Raw genomic sequence first — 27,596 nt, 5'->3', positions numbered from 1 at the left:
TGCCCTATTACACCACTGCCTAAATAATTCATCATTATCAGATCTATTCAAACTAAAAACTGGCCCCTGGCATTTGGATTCTTCTCCTGGGACTCAGGATTAATTGGGACCCTCTGTTTATAAGTAGTAGACTATCTCCAAAACTTTAACCTTTGTCTGCCGTCTTGTTCTCTGACCCCAGCCTTAGACTAAGGCCTATACTCCCAGATGTACATTTCTAGAAGTATTCAGGTCATTGAACTTACAGTCACTAGACCAGATTTACATATAAAGAATCAAAGGAATAAGACTACAGAACAAAGCCACGGCCTAATGGATGCATTATAGGTTTATATAAAGATGAAGTAAATAAATTTATTCCTTCTCTCAGTTAGCTTATAACTTAATAGAGGATATGGCAGAAGTACATCGATAGTAATAATAATATAGAGTAAAACATCTGAAATAAGAATGGCATAGTTTTGGGGTGCCTGGGTGGCTCAGTGGGTTAAAGCCTCTGCCTTCGGCTCAGGTCATGATTCCAGGGTCCTGGGATCGAGCCCCACGTCTGGCTCTCTGCTCGGCCGCGAGCCTGCTTCCTCCTCTCTCTCTGTCTGCCTCTATGCCTACTTGTGATCTCTATCTGTCAAATGAATAAATAAAATCTAAAAAAAAAAAAAAAAAAGAATGGCATAGTTTTATCTGAGCTCAATGAACTAAAAAAATATATTTTTTTAAGAATTCAAAATTGGGTTTCTCTTTCCACTGTGGCTGAATGTAAATAAACTGCTTAAATTCTTTGAGTCTAATTTTTCATAAAAAATTAAATAATACCTACTTCATGGAATCTGTATATTAAATAATTAATATGTATGAAAGATCCATATATATATATGTATACATATATATATACACACACATACACACACACATATATGGATTAAGTTATACTATATATATCTGATTTCAAGCAAGTGTTCAATAATATCTATATACAAATATATGTATATATACATTTATATTTCCATTTATAGGTAAAAATATGGACGAATTTATACAGAATAAATGATATTTCAGTTTTTGATAGGCTAATGTTGAAATGTTTTTGGCAACTTGCAAGAGGAAACAACAGGTAGTCAGTTGCATGTATCAGCAGGGAGTCAACAGAAAGTTCTGGACTAAAGATAAAGTAATAATAAACATTGTGCAGCACTTCTCAAGGGATATAACAAAAAGATGTTAGGAAACAGGAACATAAGGACCCTAGACCACTTCTTCACACAGTTAAGAGGTAGAGTATAAAAACAAGCAAACACAGAAAAGCAACAATGAAAACATGACTTTATCATTCAATTAGCAGATAAGAGGATGTGCTAAGATTTGTTTGAGCCGATGACTAGGGAACTTGTGTCTTTCATCTGAGATGAATGATGTAAAAATGAAACTTATTTGAAATCAGAGGGGATTCCATATTTCTTTTTTGATTTCATCTTCCTGCTTAAAATTGAAAGGCAGGGACTTCTAGAGCTCACACTGTCAGTAGACAAGATGAGGCAAGATCTGGGTTTACGGTGGTAGGCCCCATTCCCAAGAACAAAAGTAAAATATATTGGAGGCAGAATTCAAATTTAGGGTTAGTTAAATCTCAGTAAAAGACTTAGAAGTTTAGAACAATGTGTTTATAAGGTTTCCTTGTAAAATTGAAAAAAGTAGATGAGACTTGCATGCACACCCTTTGGGGCAACAAGAAAGGGAGACCACTGGAGAATCTGTGGTTCACGCTATCAATTCATAAAGAAAATAAGAAGAGAAACCCATGTACTTAAAGTGGGTTGTGGCAGCTACTAAGGGGAGAAAAAGGGAACCAGGATAATTCTTTGCTTGAGAAGAGTCCCCATGTTGATATGATCTCTACTGTTTCTATTTAGAGAAAATAAATTTTGAAAAATGATTTTGAAAATGCATCTAAAGGCAGTTGATCTGACTTTTAGGTGTGGCACAACCCACAGAATCTAACCAAGTTAAACCACCTATGGGGCTATTTTCAAGCCAGAATCATCTGTTGTCCTCTGTGTGCTTTTAAAATCTTTCGGAAAATTAGACCTTCTCTGGTCTGAAGACAATGAGATTGAATTTGCTGAATTTTTTCCTGTGTAAACAATGTTTTTTTTCTTTTTGCTTACTAATTCAGAAAATACATCAGCAACAATATTTATGCAGTTTTTAGACAAAGGAAGAAATCACATGTCTCTGACCAAATGAGTTAGTCATCATTTTATGTGGTTTTCCATATGTGTGTCATCAGACACTTTAGAATACCAAAGATAAAACCTTTGGTTGGCAGTTACTGGGTTATTTCTTAACAAGTTTAAGTATTTGTTGTTGATTAGATAGCCATGTGTATACCAGAAATATGTAGGTCTTCTTTAAACTCTGACTGTAAATTATCAAATCTCTTATTTTTTAAATTTCCAAGCAACATGTCCTCTGCAATACTATGTAAGTTTTGAGAGCTAAGTGTCTCATATTGTTAGTATGTTAGTAGTAACAAAGGAATCATTAAGAGGAAAGGATAACTTAAATTTGTTTTCCTAAATAATATTATTATAGAACTGACTCAGAAGTTTTGTTGGGGAACAAAAATCCTGAGAAGTATGATATTTAAAATCTGTAGGATTTAAAAATGAACCTTCTATAAGTCAATTTTTCATTTTTCTTGTTTCTAAAGCAAGTACAAGAATAAGGAATAATAAAGAGTATATTTTAACCATGTGCCAGTCACTATGCTAAATATACATACTACATTTCCCTCAATACTTCTTTGGGGTTGGTTCTATGCTTATTATTCCCATTTTACAGATAAGGAGACCAAAATTTAGGGAGTAGAGTTCAATGTCAGTAAAAGATATGGAAGAGCCCACCATCTCCTCCTATCCTTTGCTTCTAAGACCTTGATTTAGTTATTCCCTCTTTCAGTTCATCATAGTATACACACTTGCTTTCCTATGACAGCTTATTTCACCTTCATAAAAACATCGATATCCTCTATTTACATTTTTTTTAATGTAACCAGTGAAAGAGATACTAACATGATGCAGATATTTAACTTTCATTTCACCAAATTATATATAATTAAACACAAATAAGGATTTAGGCCAAACACTGGCCATCAATAATACTGCTGAAGATATTTAGTTAGTTTTAGCACAACCCTTGTGAGAAATTCAAAATCTCTGACAGGACTATTTTCTCCAAATGCTGCACAAATGTCAACTGACAAATAACTAAGGTCCTTTGCAGATGGACCTTTTTCTCCTGCTCATGTCTTGTGTTGTTCTCTGGACCCAGATTGTCCAAAGTCCCAGCACATCTCACTGAGTGACACCTGTCCAACTATTAGCAACACCTTCCAGCTTTTTGCCAGTGGCAAACATCTTCACATCTAAGTCATGTGGATTAAATCCCAGCTTCCTCACTATAGCTGTGGCCTTGAAAAAGTCACTTAACCTAATTGTCAGCTTATTTAAACATAAAACAAAGATAGAGAAGAACTATCTGATGAGGATTAGACAAGATAATCTATGTAAGTCCTTAAACCAGTATTTGCATACCTAAGGACTCAATAAGCATTTGATATAATCATTATTAATGTGTTAAGTGAGATTTTTAAAAAAAGTTTTATTTTGATATGCTTCTTCAGTGTTTTTTTTTTTTTTAAGATTTTATTTATTTATTTGACAGGCAGAGATCACAACTAGGCAGAGAGGTAGGCAGAGAGAGAGGGAGAGGGAAGCAGGCTCCCTGCTGAGCTGAGAGCCCGATATGGGACTCGATCCCAGGACCCTGAGATCATGACCCGAGCTGAAGGCAGTGGCTTAACCCACTGAGCCACCCAGGTGCCCCTTCTTCAGTGTTTATAATACCTCCAAATCTATTTTGTGTGTGAAATATTTGTGACACCATTAACCATTATTTATATTAAGTGATTAGTAAAAATGCAATTATATTATTTTCTTAAGTTTGTAATTAATTTTACATATAAACAATAGTGAAGACTAATTTTCTTTCCTTTAACAGAAAATAAAACATCTAAAAGGTAAGACTTATGACTCCTGACTGAAATGAGTCAGTTAAGTTTCTGACTTGTGACTTTTGGCTCAGGTCATGATCTTGGGGTCATGAGATCAAGCCCTACATTGGGCTCTGTGCTCTGTGGGGAGCCTGCTTAAGATTCTCTGTCTTCCTCTCCCTCGGCCCTTCCCTCACCATGTGTGCACAATCTCTCTCTTAAAAAAAAAATAAATAAATAAAATGAAATAAAAGATAAGACATTGGCAGTCATGAATTTAAAAATATGTTGATGTAAATTAAATGCTTAATATAAACTATTTTACTGAGAAAGATATATATGGTGGTAATTATCACCATGTAGCCTACATTTAATTGCATAGGTTTCTGCGAGTGATCATGCTTCATTACAGTGCCCAGCTCAACTAGTCATGCACATTTTCATCTAACAAAAAGTCTGAGCTTCCTTGTAGAGAGCACAAAAATAACAGATCATCAAACCCACTGGGGTCCATAATTTTCTAGTCTGCTGATTTTGGTTCCTATACATTTGAGCATAAAATCTGCTTGGTATTGGGCCATTAGTACTTACAATCTAAGAACATAGCAAAGTTTAAATAGTAGGAAAGGAAATATTAGCTAATCACAAGATTACTAGAAAAAAGAATACAGAAAGTTGTGATCACAACATCATTCTGTGAGAATAAAAGTTCACACCATAGACATTTTACAGAGAAATGAATGAGTAAATGAATGTATGGTTTTTTAAAAAAACCGTTGAGTTCCAAAAATAAGTAGAATTTAAACTTCACATAAGGAGAAATAATTTTATGGGGAAAAAGTTTTAACATTTTAAACAGAAAAAGAGTATTCAGGGCTTTATTTTAGATAAAGACAGTTAGAAAGATATTTATTGTTTCTATTTAGAGAAATTAAAATTTGAAAAATTATTTTGAAAATGCATCTAAAGGCAGTTGATTTGACTTTTAGTTGTGGGACAACCCACAGAATCTAACCAAATATGACATCTGATCTTCCCACAAAGAGTCTGTTACTTTTGCATAGTACAGACAATGTATGCCAAGGTTTTGTTAAATGTTGGCTTTTCATTATATGCTGATAACAAAACTGGAACAAGAAATAACAAAGAATTGCTTCACATTTATATTAAATAGTAAATAAATGTAACAAAAGTAATTCTAAGTCAGCTAATTGACATAATGTTATTTCCAGCAAGAGGAAGATTGTGGTTTTGAAACATAACTTGAAGCTTTATCTTTTTTCTTTACAAACAAATATTAGTACAGAAAAGGGGATCTAAAGACTTAGAAACCCAAATTTTTGATATTAGCATTGATAGTCACAACTAGGAATTTCATTTTCTTGCCTTGTCAGTTAGCCAGCTATTCAATGCCCATGGGTATTCTCCAACTCTGGACTGAGCTATTTTAATGGAATTTCAGAGAAACCAGCAGTGCCTCTTTTGTGGTGTTTAAATGATATTGTTGTGTTCTACATTGCCGAATCAGCACCTTTAAAATAGAATAAGAGGTTGACGTGGTCTTTTTGTGCAGTATCACCAGAAAAGATTTGAAATACTAGTTCATAAATGAAAATACTTCTCTCTCTTTTTAAAACACCTTAATCATTTTTTATTATGTTCAGTTAGCCAACATATAGTACATAATTAGTTTTTGATACTTCTCTTATAACAAAATTAAAAATCACTCCATCACTTGCAGTGCTTAGAAATTTCACTTTGAGTTTTTTTTTAAAGGTTGCAAGTTTGTTTACTTTTTAGTTAACATATAATGTATTATTTGTTGTAGGGGCACACATAGGTGATTCATCAGTATTAGACAATTCACAGCACTCACCATAGCCCATACCCTCCCCAATGTCCAACACCAGTCAACCCACCCCTCCCACCTCCTTCCCCTCCAGCAACCCTCAGTTTGTTTCTAAAGTCTCTTCGGTAGTACTATCTACAACCAATTATTGTTAAATTTGCTATTATCTTTGTTATTTATGAGCATTAAAAACCTGATTTTCTTTTCCTTCTAGGATCCCCTGCCCTGACTGGAACTGGAACAATCAATGTCATAGTAGATGACGTCAATGACAATGTCCCCACTTTTGCCAGTAAAATGTATTTCACCACAATTCCTGAAGATGCACCAACTGGAACAGATGTTTTATTGGTAAATGCCTCAGATGCTGATGCTTCAACAAATGCAGTTATCAGGTCAGTACATTTCCTTTTGTAAATTTTGATTGTTTTTCTCATTAAGGATTAATCTTTGGACTAAAGGAATATAATGCTTAATTTTGCTAGAAATTTTGTGACATTAACACATAGCCCTATTGTGACTACCTACTGTTAAATAACCAACTATGCCTAAAATGAGGATTCAAACAATAATGATTTAATTGTTCTAAAATTTTAATTAATTAATTTTATTTATATTTTTTATCATATCTCATGATTTTGTAAGTCATGTATTTGTTTGTAGGGCAGAGTTCACAGGAAGAGTCTTCTTCATGTGATTGACTGGTATCACTTAGTGGTATTTACCTGGTCACTGGGTGGTCTGGAGGGTTTAAGATGTCTTCACTTAAAGCCTGGTGTCTTGGGAGGGATGGCTCAGCTACGTCCCTATCTCTGATCTTGTGGTCTCAGGGCTTCTCAATGTGGTTCTTTAGCAAGTAGCTAAAATGGGCTACATGGTAGCTCTGGGTTTCAAGAACTTCAGATGAAAGTTGTCAGTCCTCTAAAGAATAAGGCCTGGGAGTAGCACAGCATCACTTCCATAATAGTCTATTTGTTGAAAAAGCCGTGATCTGCCCAGATTCACTGGAAGGAGAAATGTATATCACAGTTGATGGGAGGAGTATCGAAGAATTTTGGCCATCTTTAACCCAACTGCTAGTCTGGATAAGAATATTTATATTTTCAAAGTTTAAAAAGTTTATTTTACTCTACTTACATCTATTCAAAATGGAGAAAATAACAATTGAGTTGCTAGTATGAGTAACAAGGCAGCATTTCTACTTTCTTCAAGCCTCCATTTTTTTTTGAGATAGATAAACAATTTAATATGACATAAATAAGATTACTTCATATGGTGAATGCAGCCTTGAAAAGCCAAGAGGCTTATATAACAAAGAGTGACAATGGACTTTTAGGTATGGTTATTATGGGTGGCCTCTCTAAGAAGGTGACATTTAGGCTGTAAGAACTGGACTGTGGGATGGAAGTAAGCACTGTGTGTTTAGGAAGATTTGTGAGTGTGGACCAAAGTGAGGAAGGGGCCAGAGAGGTAGGCCGGGATCAGATCATGTAGGCCATCTGAAGGCTCCTGGGTCATGGTAAGAACTGAGGTTTTTAATTTTATTTTTATGTGAGAAACTATTGGACTATTTCAAACACAAACCAGTATAAACTGATCTGTTTGGATTGGATTGAAGGAGGCAGGACTGTAGAAAGAAGCCATTGGGAGAGAAACCAGTAAAACTATTTAGGTGCTAATTAATATAGTGATTCAATCAAAAGATGGGAGTATCCATGTACTAAGGTGGAGAAATGAAAATTGAATTAATAGATTTGGAAAAATATTTGAGATTTTAAGTGGGAATAAGAGAAAGAGAAATCAGACTCATCTACTAAGCTTTTGTCTTGATCACCTGGGCAGATGGTAACCACTGAAGGTAGGGTTGGAGGAGTAACAGCTGTGAGAGAAACCAAGAGTTCTTACTTGAATACCACTTGACATGACTATTGGTCATTCACATAGAGATATCAGTTTGGGCATTGAAGATACCAGTGTGAATCTTAGGTTAGTGTCAGGGCTGGAGGTACAGATTTGGAGTCATCAATGCTTAGAGCACATTTAAAACCAAGAAAATGAGTAAGAATACTTAAGGAGAGAGTATAGAGCAACAAAAGAAGGTCAGAAACTGGTTCTTTGGAATTCTCCCAATGCTTGGAAGGCAGGTGTAGAAGGAAGAGTCACCTAGGTAGCTTAGCAGCTCTGGCCAGAGTTACAGGAGGAAATCCAGAAGAAGATGGACACTGACATGCACTGTAGGAGAGAAGGCTATGCATCAACTTCTTTCAGAAGCCTGGGACCTACTTTCAGGGAAATAAGTTTCTCCTTGAATTCCAAGAAGTTTATACAGTCAAATCATTAAGGATGGGGAAAATTTCTGCCCAACATCATAGCTATATGTCTCTTGGGTCCCTGCGCTTAACACCACCTGAAGAAAGTCAGGTACCACTTACCTTCTTCCTGGTATGAGGTTCAAAATGCCAGTAAATACCACCGCCTTTGCTTGTCCTACACCAAAGCACAAAAATCATGGAATCCATACCCTAAGAATTAAGTCTTAACTTAGTGTTGAGAGCACAACTAGGAATGAAGCTGACTCTACTATTAATTGTGGGGCAGCTTATTTAACATTTCTGGGGGGTCAGTTTTCTTATCAACAAAATAGATGTACTAAATAATAAAACTGATTTGATAGAATTATTGCAAAGACAAATAAAACACGTAAGAGAACTGCTTAGAATAGTGCCTAGAACGAAAAATATCCATCCTAACCCTGCAAAGCACTTTTCCCTTTGCATGTCACCTGTTAGTGCTCAGTAAGTTTCTGACAATTTTGAAAGAGATATCCTATCCATTGTAGTGTTGTAGTCTAGTAAATCTTTATCTGCACACCAAGGAGTCTTTCTCTAAAGATCTGTTACCAATCAGTGGTAGAACAGTAACCTTGTCTGAGGTGTTTCAATTTCTGAAACAACTGTGAAGCCTCATGCTTGCAAAATCAATACAAGTACTAGAATAAGTACAATGAAGATACACTGTTTTCTTCCGGAGTATGTGAGAGTTGCACTGCCAAATGTGACCCTACATTTGTGACCAATGGTAATCTATGTAGAGTTGGTCTAGAAAATCCTGTCTGTATTTCCAGAATTTTTGACACAGTTGTCCTGGTAGCTTTGGAATGATTGTTTTGATTTGATAGTATATATTTTGTTTGTTAGGTTGACTGGTTGAATTTTCTTCTTCCTTTAATATCAGAAAATTAACTTTATACTTGTACATTTGCTGATATCTATAAAATACATCTGCAAAATCTTTAAATGACTACATTGACTGTCATACAGTGATACAGAAATTGAAGCTGTTTTTATTTTGGAAAAATAATTAAATTCACTTACCTTAGGACGGACAATTATTACAACCTAGATTTAAAATACTTTCATAGATAAAGTTAAGTAGTTATGCCAGCCTAAATCTTATTTACTCTGGCCTGATATCTTTTTAATGGAATATTATACACTTTTATATTAGGTGTTAATCATGACTTGGTAATCATGGAGTTGAGAGTTAATGGTTAATTGTTAATGGATCTATTTTATATTAATTTTATATTGTTTTATATATATGAAAGTCATTTACCCAACTACTGATGGGTTCTCTAATAGCACAACCCATTCCGTGTCATATAATTTGTTAGTTTTCTCTTATGGTCTACTGTAATCTTGTACACAGCAGTCACCCAACAAATATTTATTTATATTTTTGTTTCTGCCCATTTGCTCAAGCTAAACAATTTTTTGGATGGTGTACTGACTTTGAGTTATACACTTTATTTTACTGATAGTATTCTCCCCTCTAGTAAACTCATCTGCATTAATCTATAATCTTTGTCGACTTTATGTATCTGCATTCTAGACAGACACCCATTCCAGCAGTTAGCTTTGAAGATTTTTTCTCTTGACTGGACCAAATCTCCATTTAAACCTCACTTCTAACTTTCATGTTATAACACTGGAGAAACTCATAAAACTATATTGACTATAAGGCAGGTCCCTTACTCTGTGTTCTTAATCCCATCCCATTTAGTGTCCTCCAAATCTTTAATTTAACAATTTTTTCATTTCTCCCTTGGATCTTCAAATCATCCCTGTTCCCTGGATCGTGCATTGATCTCTGTGGAAATGCTCAGAATATCTGGTATTGAATACTGGTTCCTTTATTCACCTATACCATGACTTAGAAAAGTCATGTTTCTGTCTCTAAGGCTGAGTATATCCATCAGTAAAAGTGGAGATAAGAATTGTTAATTTACAATTTGTGAGAGTTAAATATATATTGATCACTACTATCTGCCAAGTAATATATACATAATTCGTTAAGATGCATAAATGTCTCAAATACAATTATCAGGACACAAAAGTCACTAAATTGAAGTGAGTTTTTTTTTCTCTTTATTCTTCTTATATCTATTTTACTCCTAATATATTCTTCCTTGCATGATGTCTGCAACATAGTAGTGACTGAAAAATACATGCATTGAATGAATGATTCCATTATTCTTGGAGCTGTTGTTCTTACTCACCTTTTTTTACACCACATTTTTGAGAGAGTAGGTTACTTCTTCACAGTTTTCTCCAACCATTTATTCCTGGAAATTTCTCAATCTGATTTTCTCTTCCATTGCTTCATTAAAAAATAATTTATCAAAAGTTTCTGCTGAAATTTTTCAAGTCCAGAGATTTTTCTGAGTATTGTCCTTTACCTTTTGCAATATTTGCACTACAGGTCATCCTTTCTCTTGGCAATTTTTTTCCCTTCTCAATGTCTATGTAAATGTTATCTCTTATGTCTCACTCTGCATCTCTGACCACACTTTCTAATTTACCTTCTGATTTCCTCTCTCCAAAATAATTTGGATATTTCCTAAATATTTTTTCTCAGTCCTTTTTTCCCCCTTTCTTTGTGTGTGTGTGTGTGTGTGTGAGAGAGAGAGAGAGAGAGAGAGAGAGAATAATTCACTTTCTCAGCTGCAACCACCCAGAAAACTATGCAGAAAACTCGGTATCTGTGCTACCCATTCTGACTCACCTCTGAGATCCTTGCTGGTATTTCTAACTCTGTAGTGGACAACCCAACCTGGAGGTTCTGTTGGCATCAGAAGCACAATGTATAAGAAACTCTTAAGTTTTCCCATTTCTCCTTTTGGCATTCTGCTTTCTTTTAATGGTATTTCCTTGCTTTCTTCATCTCTGTGTGCTAGCCAAGAGTCATCCTCTCCCTCTATACTCAGTCAATGGACAAGTTCTCATGTTTCTTCTTTACTAATGTCTCTGGCACCCATTCTTTTCTGTGCGATCTTCCTGCCAAGATTTTAGTTCAGCCCACAATTACATCATGCCTGCACTGTTACAATAAAAATTAACTTTCTTCCCTGACTCTGGTTTCTAATCCCTCCAATCTATATACCACACTGTACTGTATGATTTTGGAGCCTTCACTATGTCCCAGGCACCCTAGGTCCTGAGGACTTGGCCGTCTAGCTACCACAAAGAGAACAGTTCAGTATAGGAGAAAATTCTGTAATTTTGTAATTATAGTATGGTGACAAGTGTGTAGTTTAAGCACAGAAGGGGTGGAGAGAACAACGTACTCAAGGCTATCTGAAGAAATCAGTAGAAGCTTTGGGTAATGATTTTTGGAAAGACTGAGAAGTAGCTGATCAACGAATAAGGGATGAAAGACCTTCTAGGCAAAGACAATAACAGGCGTAAGGTCAGGGAATGTTGCAGAAGCATAGTGTCAAGGAAGCAAAGCTTCTTGGCATGGCTGGTGTGGGTGAGGAATGGGCCTAATATACCACATGAAAAATTCCCACTCCTGTCTGTATATAACGGGAGAAAAAACTGAAGTGTTTAAACTGGGCAATAACATGACTAGTTTACATTTTATGGTAATTCATCACTCAGTGTTGTAGGAAGTGATCTGGAGGAAGCCAAGCCTGGGTCAGTGCATGAAAGAGCAGTGGCAGTAATCTGAACCAGCTTGGGCATCCAGAGGTTCAGCTTTTACAGTGATCCTCCCTTCCTCAGAATCTTTCAGCTTCCACTTTGCTATGGCATAATGCCCAGTCTCCATATTCCGGTCACTCCATAAAAGGCCCCAGTTTATTCTGCCCCAGTCCCCAGCACATAGCCTAACTTGCAGGCTCCCTGGATCACTTTCTGCTTCTGGGAAAAGAATCTGTGCTTTCCCAAGCCTATGGCCTTGTTGAGGTTCTTCTGTGTCCTAGATCAGGGTTCTGTGAACTGTAGTCCGCAGGCTAGATTTGGCCCAGTGCCTGCATTTGTAAATAAAGTTGCATTGGAATAAAGCCATGCCCACTCATGTACGTCTTGTCCACGGCTGCTTTTGTACTTCAGTGGCAAGTTGAGTATTGTAGCAGAGCTCTTCTGGCCTCCAAAGCCATATGCACTAACATTGGCCTTTTACAGAAAAAAAATTTGCTGACTCCTGACCTGGAATAGCTTTCTCCCTTTTCACCGCTATTATAAGATGGGTAGCCCCTTTAAAATCCAGCTTCAATTTTGCCTTCCTCAAGGAAAGCTTTTTTTTAATCATTCCACTCAAAAGCGGTCTCTGCGGCTTTTGAAGACCTAGAGCAGTGCTTCTGGACAGTTTCATAACACTCAAATGTATTGCCTGGTTTTGTACTTATTTTTCTTTCTCTCTTTCTTCTATCTAGGATGTAAGCTTGAGGGCAATATTTGTGCCTTCTAATCTATATGTCTTTTAGTCTGCCTATCCATTTAACTCAGTATGTAGGTGGATTATAATAGATTATATATGACAGATTATTAAATTATAACTACATATGTATATATGCTCTGTTATGTGTGTAATCTTAGACTTTTAATTCTCAGAAAGTACCAATTACAATTCCAAATGCATTTCACATGATATTACATTCAATATTCAAGACTACGAAGTGAAAGGAATGTATATGCAATCCACACTTTATAGGTGGAAAGAAAAGGCTTAGCAAGGTTGAGGAATTTAATGAATTGAAGAGTTATGAGTCAGGTGAAAATTCATGCCCAAGTGAATCGTGTTTCAAAGCACTGTCTCTTTAACTATTACTAAATTATCATATTCTAGTAACATACTGCACAGTGTTGTATGATTCTAGTAGATCTCAGAAAGAGGCAAAAAAAGGTTAAAAAATCAAATTGCGGTATTTTAGCTTTACAAGTGCAAAAATTATTGATTTAGATTGTAGATAATAATGATGTCAGTTTACACCAATAATTTGAAATAACATTTCTTATTCTTTAATCAGTAATTAACACATTTGTTGACTTGCATTGAATCAAAATCAATGTAAACCAATGCTACATTGACATCCCTTAAACAAAAAGAGTCTCCTTTGGCCTTAGCCAGCAGTAATTTCTTGTCTCCATTGGGTCTGCTCAGGCTGCTTTTTACCTCTTTTATACTGTGGTCCAATGGAGCAAGTGTGTGTTGACGTCATTAAGACAGAAGTTCCAACTCTACATTTACCGTTTTTAAGTGGTATGCTTTGTTGTGCAACTATATGAGTCTCTCTTAGACTCAAATTCCTCATCTATAAAAAATCCAAAACAAAACCAAAGTGCCGGGCGCCTGGGTGGCTCAGTGGGTTAAAGCCTCTGCCTTCGGCTCAGGTCATGATCCTGGGGTCCTGGGATCGAGCCCCGCATCGGGCTTTCTGCTCAGTGGGGAGCCTGCTTCCTCCTCTATCTCTGCCTGCCTCTCTGCCTATTGTGATCTCTGTCTGTCAAATAAATAAAAATCTTTAAAAAAAAAACAAACAAAACCAAAGTGTCAGAATTGTTTTGAAGTTAAATGAGAGCATATATAAAATGCCTTGTAGTATGCTCAGTACACACTAAGAACACAGGAAGATGCTGCAAATCTTTAAAGACTAACATAGATGTTTAGATGTTAAAAAGATAGCACAAAACCCAATGTAATAGAGTTTATTCCTTAGAAGAAATTAAGGTGGACCAGAGAAGGAAAGATCTCCATGTAGGGATGAGAACCAAACCAAGACTGAAGTGATAGAGAGAAGGCAAACCTGGGCATTTATCTTGGCCATCTATCCATTGTGTCCCTTCTATCTGTGTGTGTATGTGTGTGCGTGTGTGTGTGTATGTGCATGTGTGTGTGCGTGTGTGTTTTAACTTATGAGTATAAATTGCATGACACTGGTATTATAGATATTATGAAACATTACAGAACATTTCATAATTAAAATCAACTTTTGATATACTTCAGAATCAGGTAGTCTAGAAAAAAATCACATTTTAACATGACAATTTATTCTTTAATGTTTAAAAATAGTAAAGATGCTAATTACTTTTATACAAGTAATCATATGCTCCATAGTGTGTATAATAGCATAAAATAAAGAATAAGAATTTATAATACAAGATTTCATTATGCATTATTTAATTAAACCTGGACAAGAACTCACATAATTTACCTTTCAGCACATTGCTCTTTCTTTATACACCATGGTCTTGTCATATACAAAAATCCATATCTAAATTTGAATGCATTTTTCATTACTCTAATTTTATTTTTATTTGTGAATGATTGAAGGGATATTTAATTGACCCTGATCTTTGCTGTCAAAGAGCTGTAAAAAAGTTTATGATGCTGTGAATTACTCTTTTTACCCTGTGAAGTTATTTGGCAATTTCTACATCCACTGATGTAGGGAAACAGGATTCCCCAGAATAAAATCATTCAATTCTCATGATTCAGATTCTTACAGAATTTATTGAAGAGGTAGAACAATTTGGTTACCTCATGAGTCTGAATTTCTAACTTTAAGAATTCAGTTATAAGCCTCGGATATTTTTATTTTGACAAAGGAACCAGATGTCTAGTGTGTAAGGGCAGTAATTATACTGTATAAAGAGTCACTTCTGGTCCAGAAAAAGCTATTCTTATTTACTCTTGATCCTGGCATGTGGGTGTGCCAAAAAGTGTTAAAAATCTGAGTGATATCAAGTACTTTATAAATACTAAAGTCATTTCTCAGCCAAAACTCCCTCTCTACTTTTTTTCTTCCATTTTGCTACCATTTTATAGGACTTCTATTTTTTAAAAAATATCAGCTCCCCAACAGTTCATTATTTCTCTAAAAAGGGATGAAAATGCTGAAATGTTTGTTTTAAACTGTGAGCTTAATGGAAGGAATGTATACTCGCAGCAATGTAGGCCTTTTTTTACTGTCTCTGGTAGATACTTACTGTTACTATGTTTTCATGGGCACAAACCAAACTATAGAAGCATGCAGTAGATTCCAACAAGGGCATTACTTTGTTGGCATCAAGGAGAAAACTTTTAAAGACATCCATTTCCTTGCCACTCTCCAACCTTAAAAACAATGGGCCACAGCCAACTTCTGAACCTTCAAGCTTAGCTACTTCTTTTTTAGCTTCTTCTTTATGAAGAAGAGGGAAGCTATTCTCAGTGGAAACTCTTGCCTATTAACCAATGTGGTTAGCATCAGAATACCCATGAAAATGTCATACCTCTCCTGACAACAGGAAAGAAAAGCATAGCCATATGAGGAATGACAAATGAGAGAATTAGTAAGTAGGAATGTCTTTGTATAAATAATCTGTTCTTTAGTTGTTTTGGGTAATCAATGGAGGTCAAATACAGTGTTTTGTCTTTAAAATAAGATCTTCAACTGATCTCTGGTTTATTATGGTACACAGCAGAAAAATAATTTTTAGATTCATTTAACAGAAGTTCATTTGTGATCCTGGCCACTAACCACAATATTAGAGCAAGGCCCTGGTTTATGCTTTCAGGTTCACTTATTTATAACACAGTAGTCTTCTGGGTATATTTTGGGGCCTTGCATGATCCAAGAAATTTATAGAATTTGTGAGGACCTGCTTGAGCTCACTAGACATTTCACAGTAAAGATTGTCAATTAGATGTTCACATAAAATTTGAAATATTTATCTTCTAGCCATATTCTTTAACTGTTGTGTGATCATACATCTAGTGATTATTTTTTTTTACATTTCTGTCTCAGTTTTTGAATTTTAGTGAATAGATGCTACAACATAATAACCAGAAAAAATCCACCCATCTCTGCTTTCTTTAGTTATAGGATCATTGGTGGAAACTCTCAGTTCACCATCAACCCATCCACGGGACAAATCATCACAAGTGCATTGCTAGACAGGGAAACAAAAGAGAATTATACTTTAGTTGTGATTTCCAGTGATGCTGGATCCCCAGACCCTCTTTCCAGTTCTACTAGTGTGCTCGTCACTGTGACTGATGTCAATGACAATCCGCCAAGATTTCAGCATCATCCATATGTTACACACATCCCGTCTCCTACTCCTGCAGGTAATGAAGCCAACTCCGAGGTCTCATGGATTAACCCAAACTATATACATTGGGCATTTTCTATAAATGTATTTCTGTTACTTTTACATGAATATTTCTGATATAGCCTAGGTTTGGAAATCCTCTAAAATCCGGCTTGTTTCAACTAATGAAATTGAAGGAACTTTGAATCTCAAATTAATTCTTTTATCCTATGCCAGTTGTGTTTAAAGATTTTATAATTGCTACAGCTTTCCTGGTACTTATTTTTTAATATTACTTGAATATTTTCAGAGGACTAAAATAGCAACTTTGTAGTCAAGAAGAATTCTGCCCTGAGATATCATTTGTTTGTAAATTCCCTGAAAGGAGGGACATTGTTTTCTTTCTTTCTTTCTTTCTTTCTTTCTTTCTTTCTTTCTTTCTTTCTTTCTTTCTTTCTCCACTTGAAACATCTGGGAAGTAGTAAGCATTCAGCTATATTTGTTGATAGAAAATAAATATTTGGGGCGCCTGGGTGGCTCAGTGGGTTAAAGCCTCTGCCTTCAGCTCGGGTCATGATCTCAGGGTCTTGGGATCGAACTCCACATCGGGCTCTCTGCTCAGCAGGAAGCCTGCTTCTCCCTCTCTCTCTCTGCCTGCCTCTTTGCCTACTGTGATCTCTGTCAAATAAATAAATAAAATCTTAAAAAAGAAAAGAAAAGAAATATTTTACTTCAATCCCTCATAGATAGGTTTTCAAAAATATTTAATAAGTGAATACTTCTAATTAATTATTCTTATTAATATTTTATTGCAGTTTTGGTGGATGAAGGTTTTATGTTAGTAAGTTTATAAAGACATTAATGAACACTTTCATATGACAATATGCATTTCTTTTTCTTCATTTAAATTCAGTTTGGTTTTATTTGCTTGTTTATAAAGAATGGCAAGCTCTCTTAAGAACTGCACAAATAATCTGCCATTTGTAATATTTGAGATGCATTTCCAAACAGGAAAATATACAAATATAGGTCAAAATTAATTTGATCTGCCTTGCTTTAAAATATTTTTAATTAGAAGGAAAAATAAATGGATCCAGGATTTCTCCTCTCATTGATCTTTGATCTTATATTCACTTGAGAATGTCAAATTGATATCAATTCAAAGTATGAAATGCATAAATTTTTGTGCCAATTTTTTATCAAAAGGAAATGTCAGTATCAAAGTCATATATGCTTGATGAAGGCCTTTAGCTGAAATGATGCTGGCAGGCATGATTCTAATTACATCTAATGTGTGGTGATGCAATGTAACATCCCCTATAAAGACTGTGTATGTAATGCTGAAGCATCTTTTCCTCATTAGACTTATTATAATTAATCAAAATCACTAACATTAATAAAAGTCTTTTCACTTTTGTCACAAACTTTACTGTAGGGGTATGAGTGCAGGTTTGGAAAAGGTTTCTGAATGAGTATATCAAAAACATGTCCTTATGGCAGTTTTTCTGCATATTCCTGTTATAATCCTCCTGTTACAATCTGTTCTTTTGGCATTCATCCCAAGCACTAACTTTTGGAATCCAAATTGAGTCCATTCTTCCTCAGTTCTTATTTTATACTACTTTATAATTGTTCTAATTGATTTCTGGATTATATATATACACATATATATACACATATATATACACATACGTATATATACGTATATATATGTGTATATATATGTGTATATATATATATATATATATAATCTCCATGTGATAATAGCTCACAGATAAAAGAATGCTACTAAGAAACAGTGGATATAAAGAATCAAAATAATTTTCTAAAACAAATTAAAAATTTTGTTGATGTGATTACCTATATGGCAATTCAAAGATGTTTTAAGATATAACAGAGCAATTATCTTTTCTCATTGGGTAGAAACAGAGCTTTTAACAGAGCTCATCTAGTATCATGTTTGTTGGAAGTTGTGTTATATACAGATTTTCCTCCAAGGAACTATAATTCTGAATGATTAGGCACTGCTCTTCCCTGTGCTTCTCTCAAAGGCATACTGAAAAATATTAAATCCAGTAGACCATATGGGTTTTAGTTAGAAAATGGCAGGTCAGTCCCTGAAGACTACCATTAAACAGATTTGACTTGGGAACTTTAGAGATAATATAGGAGTTACTGTTCTCCCCCAGTAATCATGAGAAAGTAAAGTGATATTAGGGAGCAATATAATATTTTGCATACATTAATCTACTAGCAAATGTTTTATTTGGATTTCGTGTGATTGTAACTGCACACTTCCTCTTTTCATAGGTTCCTTCGTCTTTGCAGTTACAGTTACAGATGCTGATATTGGACCCAATTCTGAACTGCATTATTCTCTTTCGGGTAGAAACTCTGAAAAATTTCACATTGACCCACTGAGAGGAGCTATTATGGCAGCTGGACAACTAAATGGGGCTTCAGAAGTGACATTTTCTGTACATGTAAAAGACAGTGGCTCATTTCCAAAGACAGATTCTACAACAGTGACTGTTAGATTCGTGAACAAGGCAGATTTCCCTAAAGTCAGAGCCAAAGAACAGACTTTCATGTTTCCTGAAAACCAGCCAGTTGGCACTCTTGTCACCACCATTACAGGATCCTCCTTGAGAGGAGAACCTTTGTCCTATTATATTGCAAGTGGAAACCTTGGCAATACATTCCAAATCGATCAATTAACAGGGCAGGTGTCCATTAGTCAACCTCTGGATTTTGAAAAGATACAAAAATATGTCATATGGATAGAAGCCAGGGATGGAGGCTTCCCTCCTTTATCCTCTTATGAGAAACTTGACTTAACAGTCTTAGATGTCAACGATAATTCCCCAGTTTTTAAGGAAGATCCATTTGTATCTGAAATATTGGAAAATCTTTCTCCTCGCAAAATACTTACTATTTCAGCGACAGATAAGGACAGTGGACCCAATGGACAATTAGATTATGAAATTGTTAGTGGTAACAAAGGACACAGTTTCACTATTAACCATGCCACTGGTGAAATTAGAAGCATTCGGCCATTAGACAGGGAAAAAATATCACAGTATGTGCTTACCATAAAGTCTTCAGACAAAGGCTCCCCTTCTCAGAGTACCTCAGTAAAAGTCATTATTAACATCTTGGATGAAAATGATAATGCCCCTAGGTTTTCTCAGATATTCAGTGCCTATATTCCTGAAAATTCCCCGTTAGGATACACAGTTACACGAGTCACAACCTCTGATGAAGACATTGGTATAAATGCAATCAGTAGATATTCTATAACAGACACAAGTCTTCCATTTACAATTAATCCCAGCACAGGAGATATTGTAATAAGTAGACCTTTAAATAGAGAAGATACGGACCGTTACAGAATCCGAGTTTCTGCACACGATTCTGGGTGGACTGTAAGTACGGATGTGACAATATTTGTGACAGACATCAATGACAACGCTCCAAGATTTAGCAAACCCTCTTACTACTTAGATTGCCCTGAACTTCCTGAAATTGGCTCCAAAGTGACTCAGGTATCTGCAACAGATCCTGATGAGGGATCAAATGGACAAGTGTTTTATTTTATAAAATCTCAGTCAGAGTACTTTAGGATTAATGCCACCACTGGAGAGATTTTCAATAAACAGGTCTTAAAATACCAGAACGTCAGTGGCTTCAGTAATGTGAACATCAACAGACATAGTTTTATAGTGACATCTTCAGATCGAGGTAATCCCTCGTTACTCAGTGAGACAACAGTTACCATCAACACAGTGGACAGTAATGACAATGCACCACAATTTCTTAAACCTAAATATTTTACTCCGGTCACCAAAACTGTTAAAGTTGGTACTAAGTTAATCAAAGTTACTGCAGTAGATGACAGAGATTTTGGTGTGAATTCTGAGGTGGAATATTTGATTTCTAATGGAAATCAGTTTGGAAAATTTAAGTTAGACAATAGTACAGGGTGGATTTTGGTGGCATCTTCGCTCATTTCTGACTTGAATCAAAACTTTCTGATCACTGTCACTGCAAGAGATAAAGGAAACCCTCCACTTTCATCCCAAGCCACTGTTCAAATAATTGTCACCGAGGAAAACTACCATACACCTGAATTCTCTCAAAGTCACATGAGTGCAACCATCCCAGAAAGCCACAGTATCGGGGCCATAGTCAGAACTGTTTCTGCAAGAGACAGAGATGCAGCCATGAATGGCTTGATTAAGTACAGTATTTCTTCAGGAAATGAAGGAGGCATTTTTGCCATCAATTCCTCCACAGGTGTATTAACACTAGCCAAAGCTCTTGATTATGAGTTATGCCAGAAACATGAAATGACGGTTAGCGCGACAGATGGAGGATGGGTTGCAAGAACTGGTTACTGCAGTGTGACTGTAAATGTGATTGATGTGAACGACAATTCTCCGGTATTCTTCCCTGATGAATACTTCCCTACTGTTTTGGAAAATGCCCCAAGTGGAACAACAGTCATCCACTTAAATGCAACAGATGCTGACTCTGGAACCAATGCTGTGATTGCATACACTGTACAGTCATCTGACAGTGACCTGTTTGTCATTGATCCTAACACAGGAGTCATCACCACTCAAGGCTTCTTGGATTTTGAAACCAAACAGAGTTACCATCTTACTGTGAAAGCCTTCAATGTCCCTGATGAGGAAAGGTGCAGTTTTGCCACTGTTAATATACAATTAAAAGGGACGAATGAATATGTGCCTCGCTTTGTTTCCAAACTTTACTATTTTGAAATCTCAGAAGCAGCTCCTAAAGGTACTATTGTTGGAGAAGTGTTTGCCAGTGACCGTGATTTGGGCACTGATGGGGAGGTACACTATTTGATTTTTGGTAACAGCCGAAAGAAGGGTTTCCAGATCAATAAGAAGACTGGACAGATTTATGTTTCTGGACTTCTTGATAGGGAAAGAGAAGAAAGGGTATCTTTGAAGGTGCTGGCCAAGAATTTTGGTAGCATCAGGGGTGCAGATATCGACGAAGTCACTGTAAACATCACTGTGCTTGATGCCAATGACCCACCCATTTTTAGTTTAAATATCTACAGCGTTCAGATCAGTGAAGGGGTCCCCACTGGGACTCATGTGACATTTGTCAGTGCCTTTGACTCAGACTCTGTCCCCAGTTGGAGCAGGTTCTCTTACTTTATTGGATCAGGGAATGAAAATGGTGCCTTTTCCATTAATCCGCAGACAGGACAGATCACTGTCACTGCGGAATTAGATAGAGAAACCCTACCTATCTATAATCTCACGGTTTTGGCTGTTGATTCAGGGACCCCTTCAGCTACAGGAAGTGCCTCCCTGCTAGTTACCCTCGAAGATATAAATGATAATGGACCTATGTTGACCATCAGCGAAGGTGAAGTTATGGAAAACAAACGGCCGGGAACTCTGGTGATGACCCTTCAGTCCACTGATCCCGATCTCCCTCCCAATCAAGGTCCTTTTACCTATTATTTGCTGAGCACAGGTCCTGCTACCAGTTATTTTAGTCTGAACACTGCTGGAATTCTGAGCACAACCAGAGAGATTGACAGAGAACAGATTGCAGACTTCTATCTGTCTGTGATTACTAGGGATTCTGGTGTTCCCCAAATGTCTTCCACAGGAACTGTGCATATCACTGTTATAGACCAAAATGATAATCCTTCCCAGTCTCGGACTGTGGAGATATTTGTTAATTACTATGGCAATTTGTTTCCTGGTGGGATTTTAGGTTCTGTGAAGCCACAGGATCCGGATGTGTTAGACACCTTCCACTGCTCCCTTACTTCGGGAGTTACAAGCCTGTTCAGTATTCCAAGGGGTACTTGTGATCTAAATTCACAGCCGAGGTCAACAGATGGCACATTTGATCTCACTGTACTTAGCAATGATGGAGTTCACAGCACAGTCACGAGCAATATCCGAGTTTTCTTTGCTGGATTTTCTAACTCTACAGTGGATAACAGCATCCTACTGCGTCTCAATGTTCCAACAGTAAACGACTTCCTGACTAACCACTACCTTCATTTTCTACGCATTGCTGGCTCCCAACTGACAGGCCTAGGGACTGCTGTGCAACTTTATGGTGCATATGAGGAGAACAATAAAACGTTTCTTTTAGCAGCCGTGAAGCGGAACAATAATCAGTATGTGAATCCCAGTGGTGTAGCCACCTTCTTTGAAAGCATCAAAGAGATCCTTCTCCGCCAGAGTGGAGTAAAGGTAGAATCTGTGGACCATGACTCATGTATTCATGGCCCATGCCAGAACGGAGGGAGCTGTATAAGAAGACTGGCTGTGAGCTCTGTATTAAAGAGCCATGAGAGTCTTCCTGTCATCATTGTAGCAAATGAACCTCAGCAGCCTTTCTTATGCAAGTGTCTGCCAGGTTACACTGGTAGCTGGTGTGAAATAGATATAGACGAATGCCTTCCATCACCTTGCCACAATGGTGGGACCTGTCACAATTTAGTAGGAGGATTTTCCTGTGGCTGCCCAGATGGCTTCACTGGCAGGGCCTGTGAGAGAGATATCAACGAGTGCCTGTCGGGTCCGTGCAGGAACGGTGCTGTCTGCCAAAATGTTCCAGGAAGCTTCAGCTGTGTTTGCAAAACTGGATACACAGGTATGATGGTGTTTGGCTCTTTCCCTAAGACTTTAGCTGTGTCAAGTGTAACAGAAAGCAGTGGATTTTGTCATTTTTTAATGATTCTCTCTAACAACGGGCATAATCGTAGCTCATGTTTCAAACACTTACTACTGGTCGACGCTGTTGTAGGCACTTTATCTGTATTTATTTTATTTACTTCTTACAAGAAACCTATGAGGTTAGGATAATTATTTTCCAGTTTTTACAGAAAAGAAGCTGAAGCAGACGGCAGGTAAGTCAGTTTTCTGAGGCAACCCAGATTTGCCACAGCGTCAGGTGGTAAGCCTACACAGTGATTTCCAGAGTTCTTTCCAGAGCTCTTAGTCAATCTGGTAAGTGTCTTGTACAAGAGCAAAAAGGGTATAATATCTTCAAATGGGAGTGTTCCAAAGTTTAAAGGACATACTATGTTTAAAGCCTAAGACCCAGACTACTTTATGTCCTAATTAACTGTTAACAATTAGTGCTGTTTGATTCTTCTATCATCACCACTTTTTATGATCTTTTAAGATCATTGTCATCATTATTACTGAAATATGATCCACACTGTCACAATAGAGCAAAAGCAGTGTTTCAAGATTGAAATTAAAACGCCTTGTTATTTCTACTGTCAGGTAGAAAGCATAATAATAGCTAACTACTTTGGTAAGCTGCAACAAAACTGAAGCATAATTTACCTTGCCATTTTAGAAGCATAATAAAATATAGGACAGCAAATACATTTCACTAGTCTTTGGCATCTTAATAAGATATGGTGTGCAAATTACAAATATCTCTATTGGTTTCTACGTCTATCATCTATCTAACTATCTACCTATCATCTGTCTATCTATCTATCTATCTATCTATTTATCTATCTATCCAAAATCTATCTGTTAGCTGATCAGTTGTTGGTACACCTTCAAATGTGTACAAATATTATGCTGTTAATAAGCTTGAGGAGAGAGAAAGTTTCTTCTGTAATTTGCACGCTCTACAGTATCGGGCCATATATATTAGATTAGATTGTTCTGCAGTGTTTACAAACACAATATAAAATACTAGTGAGGTAGGTAAAACTAGGATGTATTTTTAAAAATTTGGTAAATAGTTCACAGAATAATACTTCAAAAGAAGTTTTTATAAGAAAATACATTTGGTAGGATGCCTGGGTGACTTGGTCAGTTAAGTGTCTGCCTTGGGGTCAGGTCATGATTCCAGGGTGCTGGGATCGAGTTCTGCATTGGGCTCCTTGCTCAGCAGGGTGCCTTCTTCACCCTCTGCCTCCTGCTCCCACTGCTTGGGATCTCTCTTTCTGACAAATAAATGAAATCTTTTTTTTTTTAAAGAATATATATTTAGTTATTTTATTTTTTAAAGCTTTCTTTATGTATTTGAGAAAGAGAGCATGCATACATAGTGTGGGGAGGGGCACAAGGAGAGAATCTTCAAGCTGACTCCCAACTGAGCATGGAGCCCAACCAGAGCTCAATCAGATGACCCATGAGATCATGACCTGAGCTGAAACCAAGACTTGGACACTTAACTGCCTGAGACACCCAGGTGCCCCATTATATTTTTAAAAAGGTGCCCCTCATGTATATACTTATGGTTTCATATTTGAAGAATCGAATTGCTTGATGGTGACATAAAGCAAATTTGAATAAGTCAAAGCAGAACATGCAAGTTTTGCCTACTAATAAAATAATATCCTTGAAATATAAATGAGGAAAAGGAGCAGCAATAACATGTAATGAAAAGAATAAAAGGATTTTATAGTGTTTGATTTAGCTACAGCTTTTGGGAAGTCATTTAACCTTGCTAACCTTCAATTTCCCTATCTGCAAAATGAAAATAATCATACTTACTTATCTTTTAAGTTTGTTGTAATAAATAAAGATAACGCTTATAAAACACCTACCAGAGTGTCCAGCATTCAATAAGTTGCAATAAAATTTAGTAGTATTAGTAGTCATGCTACGTAATGGTAATAATATAGGTGTAGCACAGAATTTCTACAAAGACAAGAAACCTCAGTGGCACAATGTGTGAATCTTTCCCTAGCTGTATTAGCATCCTGAACAATAAGGCTGGATCCATGTAATCAGTTCAGAATTTCTAGAAAATTATCCTTAGTCTTTCCTGTTCCAACCCAAAAAATTTCTTGAGAATTGCTGAGAATTCAGCAATAAAGATTATCTCTTTGTCCATTTTAGGACAATACACTCATTCATACTTAGATTGAAAATGAGTTTATACTTAGTCCTAGAATGAAAAATGTGTGAAGGCATTTCGTAGTAGATAGAGAATAGGGGAACTACCAATGTGTGAGCAAAGGCCCCATATGCTGATTTCAGCATAGATACTGCTTTGTGATTGGGCATAGAGCAAATTCTTCAACATAACTTCCCTCTAGTTTGTTACTTTCTTTGATTTGTTACATTTAAATGTACATTGCATACTTTTCTAAATGTAGTAATTGAAACTTTTAGGAATTCCCCTCTTTTCATTATGAAATATGCATAGCATTTATGAAGTTGCTATTTAAAGCCCCGCTTAAAGTTCTTTACATCATAGACATTATTATTCATTTAGTAATTCATTTAGTTCTTCTCAAAATTCAATGAAACTGTATTATTATTATTAAGGCACAAAATATTGTGTCTCTGATGTGTTAAAAGAGATTAAATAACTTGCCTCCAGTATGGCACAGAACGTGGTCTAAATAGGTTTTCACTGTGAGCTTGGCTCTAGAGCCTCTTTTTATATGTATGTGATTCTTCATCACACATTGGTTTGTATTTGCTATGGAGTATTATGGCAAGCCCATGATATCTTTTAAGAACTTTTGTCCACTATCCTACTGGATATGCACAAAAAGCATATGGGATAGTATATTGGTATGAGATTGGTCAAGAACTGAAATTACTTCCAGACTTCCAGGTAAGATGGTACTTAATGCTAAGAAATAGCTTGCAAAATCTTTAAACTGACTAAGAATGAAGTTTGGGAAAATTCACCAATAACCTCAGCAATAGGAACACTGTAGGTATTTCAAGAAACCACTGCCAATCATCTTGTCTACCTGCAGTCCTGCAATGAGCGAGTTCCAGAACAATCCCTGCTTTGTCTTCACTCTTCAAATGTCATTCAACTCTCACCCACTGGCAGAATCTAAGCCTGAGCCCTCCTGGAAAAGATAGTTTCGTGTCTTCCAGGTCATGCAATACAGGATAAGAATGATGCTGAGTGTCAAGAGATAATATCTGGTATAGAAAGAATGTAGAAAATTCAGCTTACATTCTGTGACTCTAGAGCCAGAGCTGCCAAACAAAGATTGTAGATTGTAACCTCTTTCTGTTAGGAAATTTATTGGAAGTTACAAAAGTAAGTTGAAATTACTATGGTAATTTTACATACTGCCCCTCTTCAGAGCTCATTTTAGTCTTCATTCGCATAGTTGGAGATAATCCAGCTCATCAAGAATGATGTAAACAAACAAAGTTGAAAGATTAATACAAATCTATTTTTTTGAATTCATATAATTCATAGTTTTAAATTCTATGTGCATAGTCCATCCAGTAAAACTAGCAGATAATTCAAGTCTGATAGTTTTATTTCTTCATTTTGTTTTATAGGAAACAGTATAACAAAAAGCATAGTGACAAAATCTTAATCCATACTGAATGTATTGTTCAAATGTCTTTATCTGTTTAATGTTCTTTGTAAAGGTAATCCCTGAAGAATCATTTTGAGTTAGTCCTTCCAGGTAGTCTTTACCAGCTAATGTCACTCAGAAAGATGGAGTAAATGCGTCAAGACATCTTAAAGTGGCTAATCAGAGCTAATGAACCATAAAACAAAACTCTTACTTAAGCATACGTGTACCTCATAGAATGAACTTTTTAAAATATTCAGTCTAGTTAGCTTTACTTTTATTAATGCTAATTAAGTGCTAATGCTTTAGTAAAGCTTTACCCAAGGCCTGTATATACTGAAATGTTTTTTGGACATCAGAACTATTTCCAATCATCTATCTTCTATTTACTTTTTTGAACTTTTACCTGTACTTTTTCAAGGATATTTAAAGTCTGTGGCATTACAAACTGGAACTGTGAGATTTTCTTAACTTTATGTTTTAAATAATCCTTAGATATTACCCCATAAGACACACACACAACCACCACTACCACCACTATGTATTTCACATAAACTGCTTGAAAGACTGGAAGAGTGAGTGGCTTATGCACTGATGAAAACCAAAAATTTTATCCTAAGAATCCTACAGGGAGTGATTGCTAGCTGAACAGAGATTTTAGTGTGAACATCCTGTAAGGGCATAAGTACAAAAATGAATATTACAGAACTACAATAAAAAGATATGAAGGGATATAGTTATTACCACATTGCCACCAGTATATTCCTGAAATATGAATTTATCGTATACATTTTTTAAATTTTATTTTAAGTTGGTAACCATAGGATCACATAATACATGTGAAATAAGGAGTTTTTTAAATGAATGAGTGATTTAGAAAGGACGAATTTGTTTGTATAACTTGTGTTTCTGATCTCTTCTTCTTAATTACTGGAAAAATAACCAAAAGGAAATTGAAAAAAAAAATACTGAGACTTCACATTCAGTAACAATCACTTTATGTTTCATTATTAAAAAACT

The 27,596-nt window shown here is 36.0% G+C and overlaps 1 protein-coding gene across 1 annotated transcript in view; it reads left to right on the top strand.

Moving 5' to 3' along the window:
• Positions 1-27,596, top strand: part of FAT4 (FAT atypical cadherin 4) — a 180,314-nt gene that overhangs the window by 117,992 nt on the left and 34,726 nt on the right. The window contains exons 7-9 of the mRNA XM_032858045.1: positions 6,112-6,292; positions 16,042-16,292; positions 18,566-22,915. Of these exons, the coding sequence (XP_032713936.1) occupies positions 6,112-6,292; positions 16,042-16,292; positions 18,566-22,915 (4,782 nt within the window). The remainder of the gene's footprint in view (positions 1-6,111; positions 6,293-16,041; positions 16,293-18,565; positions 22,916-27,596) is intronic.

The sequence above is a fragment of the Lontra canadensis genome, unplaced genomic scaffold (genome assembly GCF_010015895.1).
Source record: "Lontra canadensis isolate GAN:19392208 unplaced genomic scaffold, GSC_riverotter_1.0 scaffold1, whole genome shotgun sequence".
Lineage (NCBI taxonomy): Eukaryota > Metazoa > Chordata > Mammalia > Carnivora > Mustelidae > Lontra > Lontra canadensis.
The sequence above is the reverse complement of the archived record's forward strand: the minus strand, read 5'-3'. Positions and strand labels throughout refer to the sequence as shown.